Genomic DNA, 20,834 nt, shown 5'->3' with positions numbered 1-20,834 from the left:
CTACTCTGCTTTCAGTGGGAAACACTGTACGTTTTTTATTATTGTGTCATGCATGGACCTATAAGACAAGCATATACATTTCCAAACAACTGAGAAAGTCAAAAAAAAAAAAAAAAAAAACTACAATAAAACTCATTTATCACTGACAAAAACACATACACACACGTTACTATTTAAGACTTTATGTACAGCATGTATGATTATTTGATAAAATATAATGCTATGAATTAAACTAGCCAAAAAAATAATTCAAGCACACCATTAAAACTTATCCTCTTACACAGTAATACTGACAATGAGTACTTTTATGTACATTTTACTGCTATTACTCTCATTTTCTTACTTATTTTCAGTGCAGGACTTTTACTTGCAACGCAATAATTTTATATGGCATTGTGGATTTGTACTTCGTCCACCGCTGGATTACAGGGGGTAAAATAATAAATAGTTAAATCTCACTTTAGGAGTCACCAGTTGCTCAGGTGATATGGTTTTTATTCCACTAGGTGGCACCAGAAGACGAGTTACATCTCCTCTGTGCTTACTAATAGGCAACACATGCAAAACTCCGCAGTAAAATGTACAAGTTTTATTGTATGAACGTACAGAAGAATGTAGTATCGGGTCATAAAGCCGGGGACACATTTATTTTTGTTCAAACACCATCTTCTTTTAATGGGACGTTGAGCTTGAAAACAAAGTCATCTAACTGCAGTTTAATGTTGCTTTCAAGTCTTCATTTAAACTCGTAATTTATATCTTCGAAACTCATGAATGATACAGTTCGGGCATTCAGAGACTGTTTTTCTTTTCTTGAAAGCGATTTGATACAAAAGATTATTTCCTGCCTGTTTATTCTCACGTATCCATGTGGTTCGCGAGGAATTAAACTACAGAGTCGGATCACGTGCGGATCACGTTGTGAACTCGCGTTGTAGTCATGTGCAAAGTTAAATAACTCCGAGCGTTGTGGTAGGACGTGAACGTGTCATAATTCATATCCAATGAGACCCCGCCCTGTCCACCGTGTACGGCTGACCGTCACTCTCTTCGGTTTGTACAGTAGCGGTCGCGCCTTCTCGCGTTAGCTTCCATGGCGACCAGATAGAAGCGTTTCTCATGTCGACCAGCCGGTTAGCTCCAGTAGGAGAGCTAACGGGCGTGTTATCGGACGGGATGATGTAGCGGAGAAACTCTTTGGACGAACTACGCAGCACCTTAGCATGCTAAGCTAACGCGGAGCACAACCAGGAGAAACTAGCCAGTAACTACAGCGAGCTAACGGCTCCGAGCTAACGCGGGCTAGCAGTTCACCTGCGGGCTGTTGCTAACTAACTGACGCCGCCGCTAGCTAACAGGATGGAAAGTGGGAAAGAAAACGAATCCGGAGCAGTTTCAACTCCACCTACACCACAGGGGTTGCCTGATTCTGGCGGTGACAGTAACTCCATGAAGCCAAGTGGATTAACCCCGCTGTCAGCGGGAAAGAGACCTTCCATCGGGGAGGATGACGGAGGGGGCGCAGAGGCGAAACTCTTCGGGAAGGGACTCGCAGCCACCTCCCTTCTCCAGATTGCGATAAGGAACGGGATCTATCAAAACCAAGTTGCCAACGCTATCGGCGGTGCGGCCAAAAACATGAACATGCCCGCCGTGAAAACAGCCAGCATCTACAGTCTGACATCGGTCAACAGCAGCACTTCTGTCAACTCTTTGCTGAGCAGGCGGCGGCAGAGACACAAGAGGAATCTGTCGCTGGGGGCTCCGCCGACCAGCACCTCTACCGGGGTGTCCTCTGCGGAGGCGGCCAGTCCCGCTCCCTCCGTCTCGCCGCTGAGCACCCTCAGCCTGGATAGGAAGACTTTTCTCCGGCAGAAGCAGTCCAAGCAGCTCCAGGCCTCTGATAAAACATGGGTGAGATCGGACCTCCGGCGGGGCTGCATTCACGTCCACGACTGGCTCACGCCCTCCTACCCGCGGCCGGTGATGTGCACGGTGGACACCACTGCTAAAGAGGTAGCCTGTAAGCTGGAGGGGAGCAAAGCTGGGGCTGTGTTGAGAATTAACTTCAAAACTGCTCCTTTAGTTGACTTAAATGATAACTGTAAAGACAGTAATGGACGGTCTGATGATGTTAAAAGTCTTAGTAACAGTGCGGATGTCAAAAACCCCAAAGTAGAGGAGAATGAGCACACGAAACAGTATTATCCCGATGCTAAACTGCCTTCTAACTTGCTGGATGATAAAACAGCGAGTAACTCTTCATCTGAGGTCTGTCTGAATGACATTGGGATGGAGTTGAGCCTGAGTGTGGCAGACTGCTACGGAGTCTACTCAGGTTCAGACATGGAGAGCAGCACCTGTGAGGACTTCAGCCCAGGTGGACCCAGGAGCACAGAGCACCGGGACTCGCTCAGCGACGGGCTGGGTTTGGGCACCGACTCCTCAGTGCTGAGCCCAAACTGTGACAGTGCCACGGAGGGACCTGACCCATTTGAGAGTTCCTCAGATGAAGTGGATCTCACCACCTCTCCGACACACTCAGCTGGTGACTCTGTTGCAGACCAGCAAGGAGACCTGCCCACCACCACCACCACAGACCCCTCTAGTGCTTCCAACCAAGTGACAAGACTAGGTCATGATACTGAAACTGGAGCTGGGGATAACGGAGATACCCCCAAATTAATCAAACCTCCCTCTAAATGCTCCAGCAGCTCTCAGACCCGGCCCCTGACCAGCCAAGCATCTGTCCAGCCTGACCCAGAGATCCCCGGGGGGAGCAGGGGATGGCTGGAGCCCATCAATACTAGTCTGACCCCGGCCCTCTTTGTCCAGCTGCACGGTGGAGCTGTGCGGCGGCTGGGAGATGACGAGAGGCCTCTGCAGATATTAAACGAGTACCTGACTAATCTGGGGTTCGAAGATGCTTGGAGGGTGCAGGAGGAGGGGATGAATCCAGAAATCGGCTGCCTGATTCGCTTCTACTTCGGTGAGTATTTTGTCTGAGATCAAAATTAAGATCTTTTATTTTTAGTGAGAAAAGAACACTTGGGTGTCAAAACCAGGACATTACCACGAGAAGGTTTATCACAATTCTTATTTAAAATACACTGAGGCTGTCAGAGAGCCACTAGCTAGTTACTCCATGCCATTTTTGTTGCGCTCGGCTTGTCCCTGCTCATTCATTGTTCATCCATTCTCAGTGTACCGTGAGTGCTGTCATTGTGTTTGGTCAGTCGGACTGTTAAACGAGTGTATTCAGTTGTCCTGTGGGGACAATACCCAGTGTTTTGCCTGTAAACCCACCCAACCCCTCTCTGTGTGCAGTCCTGTAGGGAGACACATCTGGAGGTAACAGGTGTGATCTTTCGGCACGCCAAAGACCAGAAATCATGTGGCAGTGTAGATTTGGTTTCTCTTCGAGCTCTGCTGCTGCTGCTGTTGTTGTTGTTTTTGTTATTGATAATGATCCTGTTTTGCTGTAAAGCAGCAGGGTAAGAGGATGTAAAAACAGCCATGATCTCTTATGGGATTAGCACAACTGGATATTGTTTTTGACCTTGTTTTTACACCCTCAGCTAAGACAGTGGGGATAAAGAGTCAGGAGCTGATGGTGTGATGACAAAAGAAGAAACTGGAAATAATATTTTACTAAAATTACATACTCTGAAGAAGATTTAGTCACATTCTCTGTCCTGTTTGACAAGCTTCTTTATTTTTATTCTATAAAGCAAGAAATTAATTCTTCTGTTAATTATTTCTCTTGATTAATTCCTCCATAAAATCAAGTCAGAAAGTAAAAAAAGCTCAAGGTGACATCTTGAAATGTCCTGATCGTCAAACCAACTGTCCAAACCCCAAAGATATTCACTTAACAACTGTAGAAAACCAGCAAATGTTTATATTTAAGAAGCCAGAAACAGAATTTCTTTAAAAATCCACTAAAAACTGTTAATTGATCACACCCTTTCAATCGTTATTAATTGACTAATTGTTGCAGCTCTACACAGAAGACATGATTCAAAATAGGCTTTCCTCTACCCTGAAAATGTTTAGAGAGCTGGACAAATCTCCCCCGCCCCTCACCTCCCCCCTCACTCTTGGCTCCCACAGAAACATGACAGAGGAACAAAGCATGACGTAGAGTTCGGCTGCTGAAAGCAGGGGCCCTTCCAGCTACTGCAGACAAACACACAGCCATGAAACAAGCAGTGAGAGGCTGGTATGTACGACGAGAGGTGGAGGGGGAGTGGAAGTGCGACTGGCATGACAGGAACAATCTCAGAGGAGAAGCGGTGTGATGATGTGAAGTGACAGCGGCGTTCATGGTGTTGCCAGATTTAGAAATCTCAAGTAAAAGTGGGAAAGGAAGACGATGTAAAACTATACATTAATTCAGGAGACTGGGATTTTTGCTCCTCGCTCTCCTGCAGTATGAATTGTTTGTTAATGTTAATGCTCAGAGTCGAGCCAAAGGAGTTTGACTAAGCAAAAACCCCACCAGCAAAATGCACACAGCAACAGACACACACACACACAGACTGTGCTGACAGTGAGAGAAAAGCGACCTTAGTGGAACTCAGATTTCACCTCCTCAGTGTTTCGGATCTCTCTGAGACAGTCGCAGCAGCAGACGCCTCTTCATCCTGGAGCTGCAGCACCCAGAGGTCACTGCTTTACTTTACAAGGTTAAAATACGACTCACCAAACAAACTCGTCTGATGCATGAGTCCAAAGCTGCTGAAATACCTGCAGGCATTTTACCTTGTCCTACTTTGTTTACTTTAAACACAAAAGAAACACAGGACAGTGCAGAAGACATATTTTAATAGGATTTTAAAGAGTAAAATAACATAAAAAGTAAAAATAAGCTTAAGTAGAATAAATAGTCTCAAGTTTAATTCAATAAAAAGCAGTGTATCAGAAAACTCCTTAACCCTGATTTAAAAGAACTGAGAGTTGGAGCAGATCTCCAGTTTTCTGGGAATTTGTTCCAGATACGTGGTGAATAAAAACTTCACTGCCGCCTCTCCATGTTCTCCTGGCTAAAATTCATGATCAAAACTTCAGGCCAAGTCTTGAAATTGATGCTAATAAGACAGAAGGATGAAGATGTCAGACACAGGGCTGCAGCTAAAGATTATTTTCACTTCTTATTTTGAAAGTAGTGGAAAAATGGCTGGTATAATTACAGCTCAAGGTGACGTCTTCAGATGTCTTGTTTTGTAGAAAAACCTGAAGATATTCAGTTTTCTATCATGTGTCGCACAGAAAAGCATCAAATCCTCACATTTTCAGAAGCTGGAACCAACAAACTTTTGGCATTTTGCTTAGAAAAAGCTTAAGCAATTTATAAAATTATCAAAATTGATTTAGAAAATGGAAAAAACTGTTCCCTAGAGTCCGAAATGCCAGAAAGATATTCAGTTTGCAGTGATATAAAATAGACAAAAACTAAAAATCCTTCTTTGGGAGAATTGGGAACAAGTGGAATTTTGACCTTTTTGTTTGAAAAATGACTCAGAACATTAGATAATTATGATTAAAACACATGATTTTTTGTCAGTTGACTCAGTGATTAGTCAGCCAATCGTTTCAGCTTTAGTCAGATGCTTGTTGCCTTCAGGAGCATCAAGGGCAAGATGCACCCGAAGGTTTTGTCATAGCAGGGAACAGGAAATGACCAGTGGCTGCTCGCTGGGAGACAGGATGTTCCTCAGTCAGAGAAATACACGGAAGGAAAGGGCATGTATGTGTGTATATATTAACAGGCTACATCTCGCCCCTGCACCGCCCAGGGAAGGGTGGACTCGCCACACAATACACATTCCACGTTATTGTTTAGTTTAAAATGGAGTGTGTTTGAAAGCATCAGATTGATCTGCTCCATCAGTTAAATGGTGGGTTTACGTCACTTTCATTCAGTAATAATGGCAGAAGAAAACACATGATATCACCCGTCCTTCTGTTATGTCACACAACATATGTGGAGGTTTTGACCCCTTATCTTTCAGCTTCCTCCTTCGTATCTTTACTTACATTTCCTTCCATCGTTGTCTGCTCGCTCAGGACTCTCTGTTCCTTTTCATACTCTGAGCTTGAGCTGAGAAAGGAGCTTTCATGTGGGCAGATCCTTCATCTTGGAATAAACTGCAAAAAGTCCTGAAATTATGCACGGCAGTCACCCAAAGTGGATTTAAACACGGCAGGCAGAGCTGAAATGCTTAGTTGACTGACAGAAAAACCAGTCAACTATTTTAATAATAGATTAATTGTTCCAGTCATTACTGTCTCCAGCTTCTCAAATGTGAGGTTCTGCTGCTTTTCTCATTTATATCAGTGCATTGAATATCTTTTGGACTGTTGGACGGTAACCTTGGCCTGTGGGTAATTAGGTGCAGTAGCTGTAATGAATAGTTTTTTCAGGAAATTGTGTGTTTTATTGGCTTTCTTTGACATTTTTTTTTGCCTTTTCCTGACTTTTGTGTGTTTAATCTGTGTTTGTGTTCGTAACGTATTTGTGCAACTGTTTAAGATTAATTATCTCAACATTTTGATCCTGGTTGAAGTAAGAAATTAAAGAATATTTATAGGATGGGAGGAGATTAAGTCTGGTGCTTCAAACCACCATAAAATAATAATAATTATACTAATAAAAAATAAAAATAAAAATTAGAGCTTCAGTTGGCTAAAAAGTAGGACAGATAGTGTATTAAAATGACTTTTTCTTCATACTTTGATGAACTTCACCATGTTTTTTACAAGGGCTGCAACTAATGATTAGTTAATGTCTCGACTAATTATTTTGCACAGAAATATCAATGAACAGTGCAAAATGTTTGCCAAGTTTCCCAAGATATTCACTTGTTTTGATCAATAGTAACAAAACCTGCAGATATTTCATTGTAGTTTTTAAGAGAGAAAAACAGAATGTCTTTGTCAGTTTTCATTCTAAAATTGGCAAAAGTTTGATTTGAATCTTGAGCTATATGATGATGATGATGATGTGTTGTGGACAGATTTCAGTAGGTTTTAAAAAGTACTCAGATTCAGTACTCTGCTGTACTCAGGAGTTGGTTAATCCTGGTGAAACCTAAGTGACGTTTGGTGTAAGTCACTGAAGGGAGGATTCTAGGTGCTGGTGTTAGAAGACATTGCATAACAGGCTAATCTGATTTCAGGCCTCTGAGTGGCTCACACTCTTGTGTCTTCTGTTCTCTTGTTCTCTTTGTATATGTGACCAGCAGACCGGAGAATACAGCTCTATAGGAAAATACACAGTGTTTATGAGTTGGTTTGGAGCGCTCAGGGCGGAGCAGGGCTCTGGCCGTGAACACCATCAGCCCCCTGCACCGCCTCGTGTCTCTAACTGAACTGTGGCTGCTTTTTGTGCCAGCGAGGGGTTAATGTAACAAATCACGCCTGAGTGACTGCTCGCTCTCAGCCCACAGGCTATCAGCTACAATTCACTTACATAACCACCCAGCTCTCTGTCGCTCTCACTTTCTGAAAGAGAGACCCAGTGTGAGAGAGTTGATTCACAAAATCCCACAGAGCTAAAAATAAAACTCTCTGTTGTGCAAAAAGCCGCTATGGAAAGTCTGTGTGTAATAATCACTGTGCTCGCAATCGTCAGCGATCTCTTCTGCTATCGTATAACAAGCTTGTGTCTTTCTCTCTGCAGGTAAGCCTCGCAGCGCGGGCGGTTCTGAGCGCGTGCAGCTCTCAGGAGTGTTCAATGTTCGGAAGGGGAAGCTGGCGCTGCCGGTGAACCGCTGGTCGAAGCGTCAGGTCACGCTGAGTGGAACCTGCCTCATTGTCTCATCTGTGAAACACGCCCACACTGGCAAGATGCACATCCTCCCTCTCATCGGAGGAAAGGTACTTCACGAAGTGTTTTTGTGTTTTTAGGCAACACATTCCAGATAAATAACCTGCTAATCAGCCTTAAAGGGACAGAAGTCGTCTCTGTGGCTGAGACCAGTGGTACAAAACATTCAGAGGTCGTTCACCTCCTCCTGCAGCCACACAGTTCCCAGCTCAACATAGGCCTTCACTTAGATTTGGTGCTGACTGATGACTCTGTATTATTGTTATACAGCATGTTTAGTTGTTTTATGTAGTGAAAAGAAGTAAAGAAAACCTCTGCAGCAAACAGACATTAAATAATGAAAAGGATAAAAAATATTTTAGTTATTGTTATTATTGAGTTATTGTTGCACGTCTGCTTTTGTTCTGTGTTTTGTGATATTATCCACCAGAATATACTGCCCCCGCCCCCCTCACACCTGTGCAGCAAGTCCTTCAGGACAATAACATTAATTCATAACAAAACACAAACAGTTGGAAGTAATGTGAGGCTGAAATGCATCTGAATCTTTATACATACTCAAAACACATAGTACAACTGATCAGCTGAGACTGACAGACACCACCCTGATGGAGAGAAGATAACTGAATACGTGTAAAAACAGTCATGGTAGATCTGAGAAGACTTGAGAAACTTGTTCTTAAAGAGACAGACCTTGTTGTTGAAGAGTAAAATCTAACATTGCCTTATGTCACTACCAGACTCCATTGACAAAACAGTTATTGTACCTCACAGAACATGGGAGATGCTCATTTTCTCTACCTCAGTGGGTTAGTTTGTTGAGAAAACCACACATTTCTGGATCATTTGGATAAAACCTGTGGTAAAACAGAAGGGTCAGAGCTTGAAAAGAGGTTCTTTTTTTATCCCTGAGTCATTAGTTTGGCCAGACAAACGAAGACTTGTTTATGGAAAAGATGTAGGAAACTGAACTGTGTTCTGTGCTGCAGGTGGAGGAGGTGAGGAGACACAGCCACTGTCTGGCTTTCAGCTCAGCCGGTCCCCAAAGTCAGACCTACTACGTCAGCTACGACTCCTACACAGAGCATCTGCGGTGGCACAGGACGGCCTCAAAGGTACATTAAGATTTACGCCCATCAGTTGATGATGGTGGCAGAGTTTTACACTTCTTCTACGTCTTGTGAACTTTGTCACATTGTCACAAGTCGCTCATCATGTCGTCCTGTCCGCCCTTCAATGTGTCAGATCGCGTCCCAGAGGGTGAACTCAGTCGACCTGTCGTGCTGCAGCCTGGAGGAGCTGCCCGCTCAGCTGTTTTACAGCCAGGACCTCACCCACCTCAATCTCAAAAACAACTTCATGTCCCCTCACAAAGGTGTTCCAGCACTTACCAGGTGAGTTTCTGCCATCAGCACACACCAGTCTCACAGTGCACTGCCATCCTGTGTGTTTTAGAGCGCAGCAACAGGAGGAGCCGGCAGATGAAAGCAGCGTTTTCCCCTTTGTTTTCCTCTCTTTTTTTGGATGTGGAATGTCCCTCTGAGGTTGTTTCTGTCTTGGGGAGCTACCATATGGTCTAAAGAGGAAGCAGCTTAGATCAAATGCAGATGACGTGTGTGTGGGCGGCTGTGTGGTTTGGATGATTAAAAGCGAGCTGCGAGCGTGTTTAGAGATTTGACAGTGACATCCGTCACATGACCTCCAGGAGCAGAGGCCTTTTCCTTGTTTTCCAGGTCAGATTGTTAAATTGGTCGCTGATGTCACAGTTTTATGAAGTGGAGTCATTTTCTATTCTTTCATGTTTGCCTTTCTGTCCTCGCTGTGGAGGAATTTTCTAACTAAAAACCAACAAAAACTGTCTGGAGCGGCTGCATTTGGAAATGCTCATACACGTTTGTAGTGTGTGCAGAAAACAGAGCTTGTGTCTGTCCCTCTCCTGACCAGATGTTGGCTGTGGTGTTGTTTGCAGACAGAGGAGAAGGAAGAGATCTGACTGTTTTCAGATTCAGCTCAGCGCAGAGTTCATGTAGTCTTAAGAAATGTTGGTCTGTTTAGTCCCTTGTTGATGTGCTATGGGACAAGTGATCTACCCACTCAAAATATTACTGTGCAGAGAAAGAAAACCACAGCACTTATATCATCAGACAAGAGTACAGCTGCTCTTTTAAACCTTCTGTCATGTTAAATGCTTAAAGGAGTAAAATCCAAGCTGTTGACAGGTTATCTGCACATTCTGAAAAGTCTTAGAAAAGCTCTGAATACAGTGTTCTCAAAAAGGCCTTGGAAATAACAAAAAGCCTTAAATTAACTCTGAGATTTTCTCCTGCCTGCTGTGGGCAGAATAAGTTACAAAATGTTCTTGTATCTGAGAGACAGTACAAACACATGTAAACTAAAAGTGGTGGTAAAGAGGTAATGTATTTTATATGGTGTCCTAAAAAGTCTTAGATTTAACTTGAAGAAGTCTGACTAATATCAAACAGGCAGTGGAATTTCCGATCATTCTGCTTTGTCATACTGTGAATATTTAAAGCTGAAATTTGCATCTTGTCTTTGGGCTTAAAAAATCCTGTGTGTAATATTAATATAATGCACCAGTAAGAATCAGTCGAGCTTGTAGCGTCACGTCACGGTGTGTTAACAGCTGTCTAACTGAGTAAATGTCCTTGACCCAAAAAAAAATACAGCTTTCCTTTTCTTGTCTTGTGCAAAAGCTGATTTACCAGCATGAGGAATTTCTGAGACTGAGACTGAAACCATGAGACAAATGTCCTCAATCTCCCATTTATGTGAACCTCTAACTGTTTCTGCCTCCCCTGATTTAAGCGTCTTTTCTGCTGCTTTATGTCAAGGAAACCTTATGTCTAAGCCTGACGTTTTCTCCATGGAAATGAATATGTAATGTGTACGTATACATATATATACACACTGCCATTGTTCCTTTCTAAACACATGCTTCGCAGGCTGTGTTTTGAGGAATGTGTTTTTGCCTGTGACTTTCCCTCGGAAGGACGTGGGTCAGGTTTAGCCTCTCGCCCTGACCCCTCTGTGAACTGGATTAGGGTAGGCCAGGAAAGCCAGGGAACACACACACACACACACACACACACATTCACACACATACATGCCCAAACTCCCACCTGAACCACATGCTGCATTGTTACGGTGAAAAACTTGCAGTCGTGTAAACACTCAGCTTTAAATAGATTGTGCACTGTAAGAGTCGTGCTGCTGTATCCTTGAGACCTCGCGCAGGTTTCCTCCCTGGTAATTTTCCCTGTTAGGTGTTATGTAACTACCAAAAAAGTTTTCACAGTATTTGTTTTTGTTGGAGCTTCAATTTTAGAAGAAGGCCAAACTCTGATTGTGGCACTGAGAGATTAATATTTTTATCCCTCTTTCTCTGCCCTTGTCTTCCTGTCCCTCCCTCCCTCCCCCTCTCTCTAACTCTCTCTAGGTTTTGTAAACTGAGAAGCCTTAGTCTGTCAAATAACTCTCTGTCCGAGTTTCCTCTGGCCCTGTGTGACATCACCTCGCTCACGGAGCTGAACCTGTCTGGAAATCGTCTTTCGTCGCTGCCTGCAGAAGTAGGCACCATGCACAAGTAAGTGGGCTGCAGGAAAATGTGGTGCAGTTATTAATGATGATGATAATTTGGCAGGTATTTGCCTCAGAGCCGAATGTGTCCTCGGTGACCTGTGCCTTGCTGAGACATCAGACAGGAGTTGCTGTCATTGTGTTTCCATCAGAGCAGATTAATCCCTCTGTGTATTAAATGAACAACTGGCTCTGCTCCAGACTTCTGTCCTGACAATGCAGAGGTTCTGTCCAGGTGATCAGAGTGCAGAGTCATGCCGACGCTGTCCCCGTACGAGAGGGTATTTGGGGTCAAACACTCAGTTACTGTATCTACCAGCAGTTGCTCTTCAAAGCTCCTGTCACGTCTCACTAAAGCCGCAAGGACTAGTCATAGATTAGATGTTACATTTTCCATGTCTGAAATGAGCTTAACATTAGTCCCTACCATTTTTTAAAACTGTTGCACCATGACAGCAGTTTAAAAGGAGGGAGTTACTCTGAGGAGGTGTAAATTATAACTTCTGTCTTGTGTGGTGCAGCCTGTTTTTACCAAGTTACAGGGTAACTCCCACACTGCACTCTTTTCTTACACATACGTGGTGCAGCAGGCTGCTGATTTTTAACACGTGATGTAAACAAACTTGATTTCAGACCTGTTGGAAAAAGAAATTTAAAGAATAGACCCACTTTTCATCATAGCCTCACTCCTGCTGTGAGTTTCATTGTCATTTTTGCCACACAGATTAATTAGTTCTGCATCTAAACATGCAGACTTTATCATCATTAACTGTCATTTTTGTTTGCCTGTGTCCAGTCTGCAGACACTTCTCCTGGACAGTAACTTCCTGAGCTCTCTGCCCGTGGAGCTGGGCTCTCTGGAGGGCCTGACCTACCTCGGCTTATCCTTCAACTGCTTCAGCTGCGTCCCCCCCGTCCTGGAGAAGCTCAGAGGCATGGAGAGACTCTGTCTGGCAGGGAACCAGCTCTCTGTCCTGGATATGGCCGGACTGCAGTGGCTGCCTGCTCACCACATAGATCTCAGGTAAGAACATCCTCACTGACATTTTTAGAAGTAATACTGGAACAAAGCTCAGCTGAAATCTAACACTTCCCGAGATGCTGCAGGGGGAAAAATGTGCTCCAGATTTCTACATCACTGCTGGTCTTTTTGCGTTGAGGATTTGAAGTTCAATGTAGCCTCTTTTATTTTTGAAATTTTTAAATTGGAGCTGAAATAAATCAATCACCAACAGCTTTACCCTCTCTCCACCCTGTTTCATTTTGTTACATTCTCTCTTGTACAGATTAAACCAGCTTCAAAAGGTAATAGTGGGAGACTCAGAGCAGCTGGTCCATATCGCCCACCTGGACCTGAGGGATACTGGTCTACAGGAGCTGGATGTCAGGTCTCTCTGTCGGCTGGAGCTCCTCCGCTGTGACAGAAACACACTCTCCCTCCTCAGAGTCAGCGGCCATGCGATAAAGAGCCTGCACGCCGCACATAACGGTACCAACACTGCTGATGTGTTGTAGAGATGTGAAACCGATTATGTTTGACACCTTCACACTGAGACTATAAAGAATTGTGCGCTCTGTTGTGTTTGTAGAGCTAAAGCAGCTGGAAGTGCAGCCTGTGCCAGAGAATCTGACTGTTCTGGATTTGTCCTGGTGAGAAGACTCACTACAAACACTTCACTGTCCTATTTACAGAATAAGAGAGTAGACTGGGTTCTTGTTCTGAGCTCGGTGCTGACTGTGTTTTGTTCTCTTAAAGGAACAAGCTGGGGTGTGTCCCTGATTGGGTGTGTGAGAGCAGCAGACTGGAGGTGTTGGACATCAATCATAACTCTGTTACTGAGGTGCCCATACGGTGAGCATCACACAAACACATCAAACACCTGAAAGACTAAGGAGGTTTTTACTTATCTGAACCAAGAGTCTGAGGACACAGGGTGTTGCACAGATTGTTTGTACAAATTGTAAAGCCCTTTGAGCCAAATTTGAGATTTATTAGTTTGGGCTGTATAAATAAAACTGACTTGACTAATAAACAGTGTAGAAAAGGTTAATAAAATGACAAAACTGTATCAACAAAACTAACAGTCCACGGCCAGGCTATCTGCTCTGTGAGGCTGCACAGTGGTGCTTTGAGCTAAATGCTAACATGCTCACAATGACAAAATAATAAACCAAAGTGCTGGAAAATTTGAAATTCTGTCCAGATGATGGCTCTAGAAAAGTCAGAAGAACCTCTAAGTTGTTACAGATCATCTTGGACACAAGAGTGTATGTTTTAAATAAGACCAGCATGTTTTTAATGTCATGTTAGTGGCATCACATTCAAAGCTGGCAGTGAAAAAAGAAAGAAGGTTGTCTGAAAAGAAAGTTGAGTCTGCGTAGAGTTTTGCAGCAGAATCATCTGACAGTGTGCTGTGCTGACTGAACAAAAACATGCACGTACACAACTCAAGTCAAAAAACCTGTAACATGAAGATGGAGAATAAAATAACGATGAGTTATTGATTCTCGCCTCAGCACTGTGAAGTGTTTAAACGTCTGACAAGTCTTTAAACTCATATTTGTATAATTATGTAATAATAATTGTCATATAAGTGGACTTGGTGGATTAAACTCCATCCTTTCTTTGGTACCTGTAGCAACACGCCCACACCAGCGCAGAGCTATTTTCAGTCTGTATACAGCTTTATGCTTCATCCACCGCTGAGCAATTAAAAACATTAACTCTTGTACTTATTGGTGGTACATGAAAAGGCAGCGTGGTAATAAGTCTTTTTTTGGCTGCACACATACACAATGACATCAGCCATTATCCTCAGCTACAGTCTACATGAAGCACTGAAGTAATTCAAACTAAAGGTCAAGCACTCTCCTTCTAGCTGCTCATGATTCAAGAAGTGAACTTATTGAACCTCAGTGGAAAATGAAGTCACTCAAGCAAAGGATGTTTTGTATACTGTAATGTGTCCTCATCAGGGTAAAACAGAGCTGCTCCCGCTGACAGATTTACTGTACACACAGAGAGGCTGAGCTCGCTTTATTGTTTGTGTCGTAGGCTGCTGTCCAGCGGGAGCCTGAGAAAGCTGCTGGCAGGCTGGAACCAAGTGTGTCGGCTCGCTGAGAGGCTGGAGAGATCACAGCTGGAGGTTCTCGACCTCCAACACAACTATCTGACTGAGCTCCCACATAACCTGTTCATCAAAGCACAGAGGTGTGTGTTTCATCCTGCTGTATCTCTTCATCGGTCTTTGTCACATCCTTTCTTCTATCTCCAGCTTCATACTTTCCCTCCTCCCATCTCCGACTTTTATTTTTTGTCAAGTCATTTCTTCAAGGTCTAAGTTTGTATTCTCCGTTGGGATTTCCTCGCAGCTTGCGGTACCTAAATGTGTCGGCCAATAAGCTGGAGAACCTCCCTGCAGCCAGCCTATCGGATGACAGCTTCAGCAGCCTGGAGGAGCTCTATGTGACCAATAACAGCTTGACGGACAAGTGCATCCCTCTCCTGACGGGACACGGGCGCCTCAGGGTGCTGCACCTCGCCTACAACCAGCTGCAGACCTTCACTGCCAGGTATAAAGTATCTCTGTGTGTCATGACCATGTTTAAGTGGTGGTTTTAAGAGCTGCAGCTCTGGAGAGAGATGAGTTTGATAAATGTGGTTCCCAAAAATAAAGTTTTGCAGTGCCAGTGCTCTGATATAACCGTGCCTCCACCTCCTGCAGTAAACTGGCACGACTGGAGCAGCTGGAGGAGCTGGACCTGAGCGGCAACAGACTGAGGGCCGTGCCCACCACCATCCTCAGCTGTCAGCGCATGCACACACTCTCAGCCCACTCCAACTGCATCAACGCGTTCCCTGAGGTCCTCCAGCTGCCGGAGATCAAGGTGAGTCGGATACACGGGTGGTGGTCGTCTGGGGCTTGAAACGCAGCTGCACATACATTTATTTCTACTTTCTTGCCTCAATGCTCAGCTTGTCTCGAGGCACACGTCCACAAACACCTGTATCAGCTGGTCCCCGAGTTAGAGACCCTGTGGAGTTTCAGAAAATCAACCTCGCTGTAGTCTGATGACAAAAACCGAGCTCCCTCTGTCCCTCTTTATCTCTCCACTTCTGTGTTCATCTTTATTGGGTTGGGCCAGATCAGGAAATCCTTTGTAATCTCCCGGTAACTCCCTAATCTCTGCCTTTCTCTGAACCCAAATAAGGGTTTCATACTCCTGCCAGTGCAAGAGTGTGTGTTTGTGAAACGAGGGTCGGAAACACAATAGGAATTTTCATTGTGATTTCTCTGGAGTGATTCACTGTCGATACACAAAACTCTTTTTGAGGCTTTTGAAGCTCAATTTGTTATCTGCTTGTTTTCAACACTGGTTTCTGCTAATAAAACCGGAGAGATAAAATGTTTGATAAGAGATTTGAGCTTAATGAATCTGGGTATTTTTCCGACCAGGAACAGGATTAAAGTAGAATCGGCTATCAGAACCCATCCCTAAATTTGTTTTGGGGTTGTTTAAGGATAAACCAACAATATCAGCTGCAGGCAAGTTACCTTGAGGGAAACAGATCGTGTTGGTCATCAGTTAGAGGGAAGACGTGATCTGGATGGAGAACGCTGTGTTATATAACGATAAGTTATCTCAGCAAAAACAATAATGTGAACTCATGTTTCCAGCTGCAGCCTGAGGAAAAACAACCTGAGTGAATGAATCATTTGGTCTCATACAAGTTTTATTTAATCTGCAACCACGTCTCTGCTGAGACAGCGGTATCCACCCTTTGATTAATAAAATATGATAAAGTAAACTTCATCAGACATACTTCATCATTCATTTCCTCTGTGGCAGCAAAACATGTCTCACCCTCCTTCAGAAACTCCTGCAGGTTGAACTGGACAAACCAAACACTTAAAAGGCCAATTAACTCTCAAAGACTTGAAAACACTGTAGTAATGAATGAGGACATTATTGTCTGGTCCTGAAATGTAATTATAATGGTGGGGAAAAGCCTGACATCCTTCGTTATGCTGTTTTGAATGTGGTCAGGATTCAGGATCAACAGAGGTCTTTTGTAGATGGATTTTAGTGCTTTGAATTTTAGCCAGATGAATCATGAGGCGTCTAGAGATTCTGAGAACTGACCCTCTCTGTGTCCTTCTCCTCCTCAGTGTGTGGACCTGAGCTGCAACGAGCTGACTGAGGTGACTCTGCCAGAGACGCTTCCTCCGAAGCTTCAGGAGCTGGACCTCACAGGAAATCCTCGCCTCAACCTGGACCACAAAAGCCTGGAGCTCCTCAAGTAGGAAAACACACAGCAGAAGCAAAAACCTTTTTAAAATACAAAACCAACAGGCTAAGCTTCCTCCCTCTTCTTCTTTGCAGTAATATCCGATGTTTCAGAGTAGATCCGTCTCCTTCTGCTCCGTGTGTGAGCGAGAGCCACGGGGCCCCTGCAGTCTGGAGCCACGGTTACACCGAGGCCTCCGGAGTCAAAAACAAGTCAGTCTTTCCCCCTCTGTTTCTATTTCTGTCCAACTACTCACCAGCGTTTTTCCATTTATTGATCTCTATTGTTTGTAAGAACACAATTAGGTAAGTGTGTAAACTTTATTTAGATTATTTAGCACTTTTCCAAGCCACAGTTACAACAATGGGCTTTCAAAATATACACAGAAAGAAATGCAATAACAGTAATGAAATAAAAAATGTTCAATAAAAGCATAAAAACTGCATAAAACTAAATTAGAAAGCACAGACTCAGCTCAGCTGATGCCATAGTGTTGCAGCTAAACAGTAAAAAGATGATAGTTCTTGTTTTTTAAAAGGTTTTGGTCAGCAGACCTCAGAAGTGATGCTGCAGGTCTGACAGATGTAATTACCTCTCTGCAGCACTGTCACCTAGTTTTGATCTTTGTATATTATTCGTTCAAGTGTTACTGTCAGGATCTATGCACATTACACAGAGATAACGTGTTGATCTTCTTCCTGTTTGTTCTCAGGCTGTGTGTGGCTGCTCTGGCTCTGGACAGCTTCTGTGGGATTCGTGAAGCTCTGTATGGAGTTTTCGACGGAGACAGGAATGTTGAGGTGCCTTACCTGCTGCAGTGCACCATGGGAGACGTGCTAGCCGAGGAGCTACACAGGGGCCAAAGGCAGGAAGATTACATGACCAACACTTTCCTCACCATGCAGAGGTAAAGACGCTGAAAACGATTCCTTTGCAAACAGTCACACCTGAATATTTCCACGGTGACAGCGGTCACACTCTTGCGTTTCTCTCCTGCAGGAAGCTGGGAACAGCAGGCCAGAGGATGGGCGGCTCAGCAGCTTTATGCCACATCAGACACGACCCCGTGGCTCCTGGCGACCACGGCGGCTGCTTTACTCTGAAGGCTGCTAATGTGGGCAGGTGTCAGGCTGTCCTGTGCCGAGACGGCAAAGCTATGCAACTCTCCACCACACACACCGTCAAAGAAGAGCCTGAGTACCAGAGGGTTCGACGGCACAACGCCATCATCACAGAGGTAAAGACAGACTGTGGTCAGTCATGGCTTATGTGTTGTTGCACTAAAATAATGTTGAGTTGGCCTAAAATTCTTCTTCTCCTTCTTCTCTGCAGGATAACAAAGTCAGTGGTGTAACTGACTCCACCAGAATTATGGGTTACTCCTTCCTGTGCCCCTCTGTGACCCCTCGACCCCACGTCTCCACGGTGATGCTCACCCCGCAGGATGAGTTCTTTCTCCTGGGCAGCCGGGGATTGTGGGACATGTTGTCTCCCAGTGAGGCGGTGGAGGCGGTCAGGAATGTGCCGGACGCTCTGGCTGCTGCCAAGAAGCTGGTGACTCTGGCTCAGAGCTACGGCTGCTCCGACAGCCTCAGCGCCGTCGTCGTGCAGCTCAGCATCACCGAAGACTGCTGCTGTTTCTGCGAGCCGCCGCCCCCGCCCCCGAGCCCCGGCCTGGGCACACACCATTACTCGGCAGGCGGTGATGGTGGGATACCGCTGCCGCCGGCCTCCTCAGGAACGGTGAGCGAGCTGAGCAGCGAGTTCAGCACGTCTGAAATGAGCAGCGAGGTGGGATCCACAGCGTCCTCAGAGGAGCCGCCGCCTCAGGCCGAGCCCCTGACGTCCCACCTCATCCTGCCGGGACGAGCCGGCGTGCGCAGACCTGCCTGTGGAGGAGGGAGCTTCCAGAGGCAGTTCTCTGGAGCTCTGTCCGACAACGGGCTGGACAGCGAGGACGAGGAGCCCATCGCCGGCGTCTTCTCCAACGGCAGCCGTGTGGAGGTGGAGGCTGACGTCCACTGTCTGCGCCGCCACGACTGCGCAGCACCCCAGACACACGCTCACGCTCAGCCAAGCACAAACATCCCTTCCGCTGTCGCCTTGCATCACGAGCCCTCACCCCCTCCCTTCCCTACCCAGTCTCCCTCCCCCGTCCCTCCCTCCTCTCCCTGCCTCAGCAGGGAGGCTCGGTCTGGAACTCTGGGCCGCAGGGCTCGAGCTAACGGCTCCGTGGCCTGCCAAGGGAAGAACCAGGACCTCATAGAGGAAGCGGGCGACGCCCCCATCAGGAAGCAAGGGGGTTACTTCAACGCTCCCGCCCAGCCGGACCCCGAAGACCAGCTCATCATCCCGCCAGAGCTGGAGGAGGAAGTCCGGCAGATCATCCAGCAGCAGCAGGAGCAGATGCAGACACACAACCAGCAAGCACACAGCTACCAGAAACCTGCAGACTATTTCGTCACACCCCTCTAACTTCTGCCCCACCCACCACCTCCACCACGCTCCACAGCAGCTGGTTTCTCATCCAGGATTTCAGATTTAGTGAGTTTCAGGGATGTAGAACTGTGGAACCAGGACTGTCGGCACTGCATTCATTCGTACCGCTCCCTCCAAAAAACCCTCAGAGGATTCTGAACATGCTTATGGACCAGAGACTGTTTCGTTATGGTTTTTTGTTATTTACTTTATTTTCTACTGTTAACTCTATGCCCCTTGAAATGCAATGCAATTTTTATAACACTTTATGTTGATTAAATCTTCACATGTAATTGAGTTTTACCATATCTTTAATTTGAAGCACTTTGAATGCTCTTTATTAGACTGTAGAGATTAATTCTGTTAGATGGTACTTTTGGATTTGGACCATTCTGTTTTTGTGTTGTAGCAGACATTCCCCCCCGTTTGTCGTGGCTGATGGCCTTACAGTTGTCGGAGTTAGTAAAACTGTTTAACTAACTCCTAGGAGTTTAATACTTTAAAGTGACCTAGTCACTGAAGCGTACTAATATTCTCTGAGAGAAAAGATGATTATTTCAGACGGCTGATATTCCAGGTTTGCGTTCTCTGGGGGGTGTGCAGAGTTCGGAGTGGTGCTGCAGTGGTGAGTAAATGCTGATCAGGACGGATTCTACAGTTATTACCAGCTCAATAAATGTTCTCAGAACAGTGTTACAGACTTCCTGACAATGGCAAATCGCACAAGAGAGCTACTTTTGCTATATAATAAATTAAAGTTTTCAAATAACCACAATATGTTGACTTTCACTGCTTGGGGAGGGGTGGAGGACGTGTTTGTGCATTCATCTATCACATTCTTTTTGTGGCCTTTCTTCTTTATTGACAGTGGTAGTGGAGAGAGACAGGAAAGGCAGGGTAGAGAGAGGGGTGACGTGCAGCGAGGGGCCCAGGCAGGATTCGAAGCCAGGCTGCTGCAGTATACTGCAGCTCTACCAGGTGAGCTACCAGGGCACAGCCGTCTGTCACGTACTTAAACTTGTGTTTTCTATTTGTCAGGATCTTTTAAACACTCAAAGTTCACACAAATTACAAAAAGATATTTCAAATAGCTTTGGTTTTATGTGATAAGATGTTTAGATGTTCACTCCTGAAACTTCAAGACCTGATCAACCTGGTCTTGAAATCTAGAAAATAAATTTTCAGCAACTATCAATCATTTAAATAATTTTTCAAAGCAAAAAATAAAAAAAAAACAGCCAAATATATTCCAGCTTTTCAAATATGATTATGTACTGCCTCTCTATATTTTATATCTTTGTAATCTGAGCTTTTTTAAGTTGGACTGTTGGTCAGACAAAACAAGCAATTTGAGCAATATTGCAGTTTACTTTTTGGACATTTTACCTACCAAACGATTAATCTAGGACTGAAAATAATTATGTTTATGGTTGATTTTTCTACCAATTAATTTCTCAATTCACTGTTTGATACATAAAATGCTGAAAAGCGCTGAAGAAAAGCCCAAGTCGATGCCTTCAAATAGGTTTTTGTGTCAGCCTCAGCCTGAGAAGCTAGAACTTGAGCTCATTAATCGACAAATCATCTCAGATCCAGAAAATGAAAATAATTATAAGTTGCTGCCTTGTTCCTTTCACC

The 20,834-nt window shown here is 44.7% G+C and overlaps 1 protein-coding gene across 1 annotated transcript; it reads left to right on the top strand.

Moving 5' to 3' along the window:
- The first annotated feature begins 989 nt into the window (after nt 1-989).
- LOC108879536 (PH domain leucine-rich repeat protein phosphatase 1) lies at nt 990-19,971 on the top strand. Its single transcript, XM_018670828.2, has 17 exons — nt 990-2,989; nt 7,685-7,881; nt 8,821-8,946; nt 9,077-9,225; nt 11,289-11,435; nt 12,225-12,452; nt 12,715-12,917; nt 13,018-13,078; nt 13,185-13,280; nt 14,484-14,639; nt 14,801-15,001; nt 15,154-15,316; nt 16,600-16,730; nt 16,814-16,930; nt 17,431-17,625; nt 17,718-17,955; nt 18,051-19,971. The coding sequence occupies exons 1-17, from the start codon at nt 1,360-1,362 to the stop codon at nt 19,191-19,193; spliced, it is 5,181 nt and encodes a 1,726-aa protein (XP_018526344.1). The 5' UTR covers nt 990-1,359; the 3' UTR covers nt 19,194-19,971.
- The last annotated feature ends 863 nt before the right edge of the window (nt 19,972-20,834 follow it).

This window comes from Lates calcarifer, linkage group LG17 (genome assembly GCF_001640805.2).
Source record: "Lates calcarifer isolate ASB-BC8 linkage group LG17, TLL_Latcal_v3, whole genome shotgun sequence".
In the NCBI taxonomy this organism is placed as follows: Eukaryota; Metazoa; Chordata; class Actinopteri; family Centropomidae; genus Lates; species Lates calcarifer.
This window is presented reverse-complemented; position numbering and strand designations above follow the sequence as displayed.

Excerpts from the sequence above, each read along its gene's own strand:
- LOC108879536 (XM_018670828.2), top strand. The coding sequence starts at position 1,360 with ATGGAAAGTGGGAAAGAAAACGAATCCGGAGCAGTTTCAACTCCACCT. Across the intron at positions 8,947-9,076 it reads GGCACAGGACGGCCTCAAAG|ATCGCGTCCCAGAGGGTGAA; the intron begins GTACATTAAGAT and ends TCAATGTGTCAG. Across the intron at positions 14,640-14,800 it reads CTGTTCATCAAAGCACAGAG|CTTGCGGTACCTAAATGTGT; the intron begins GTGTGTGTTTCA and ends ATTTCCTCGCAG.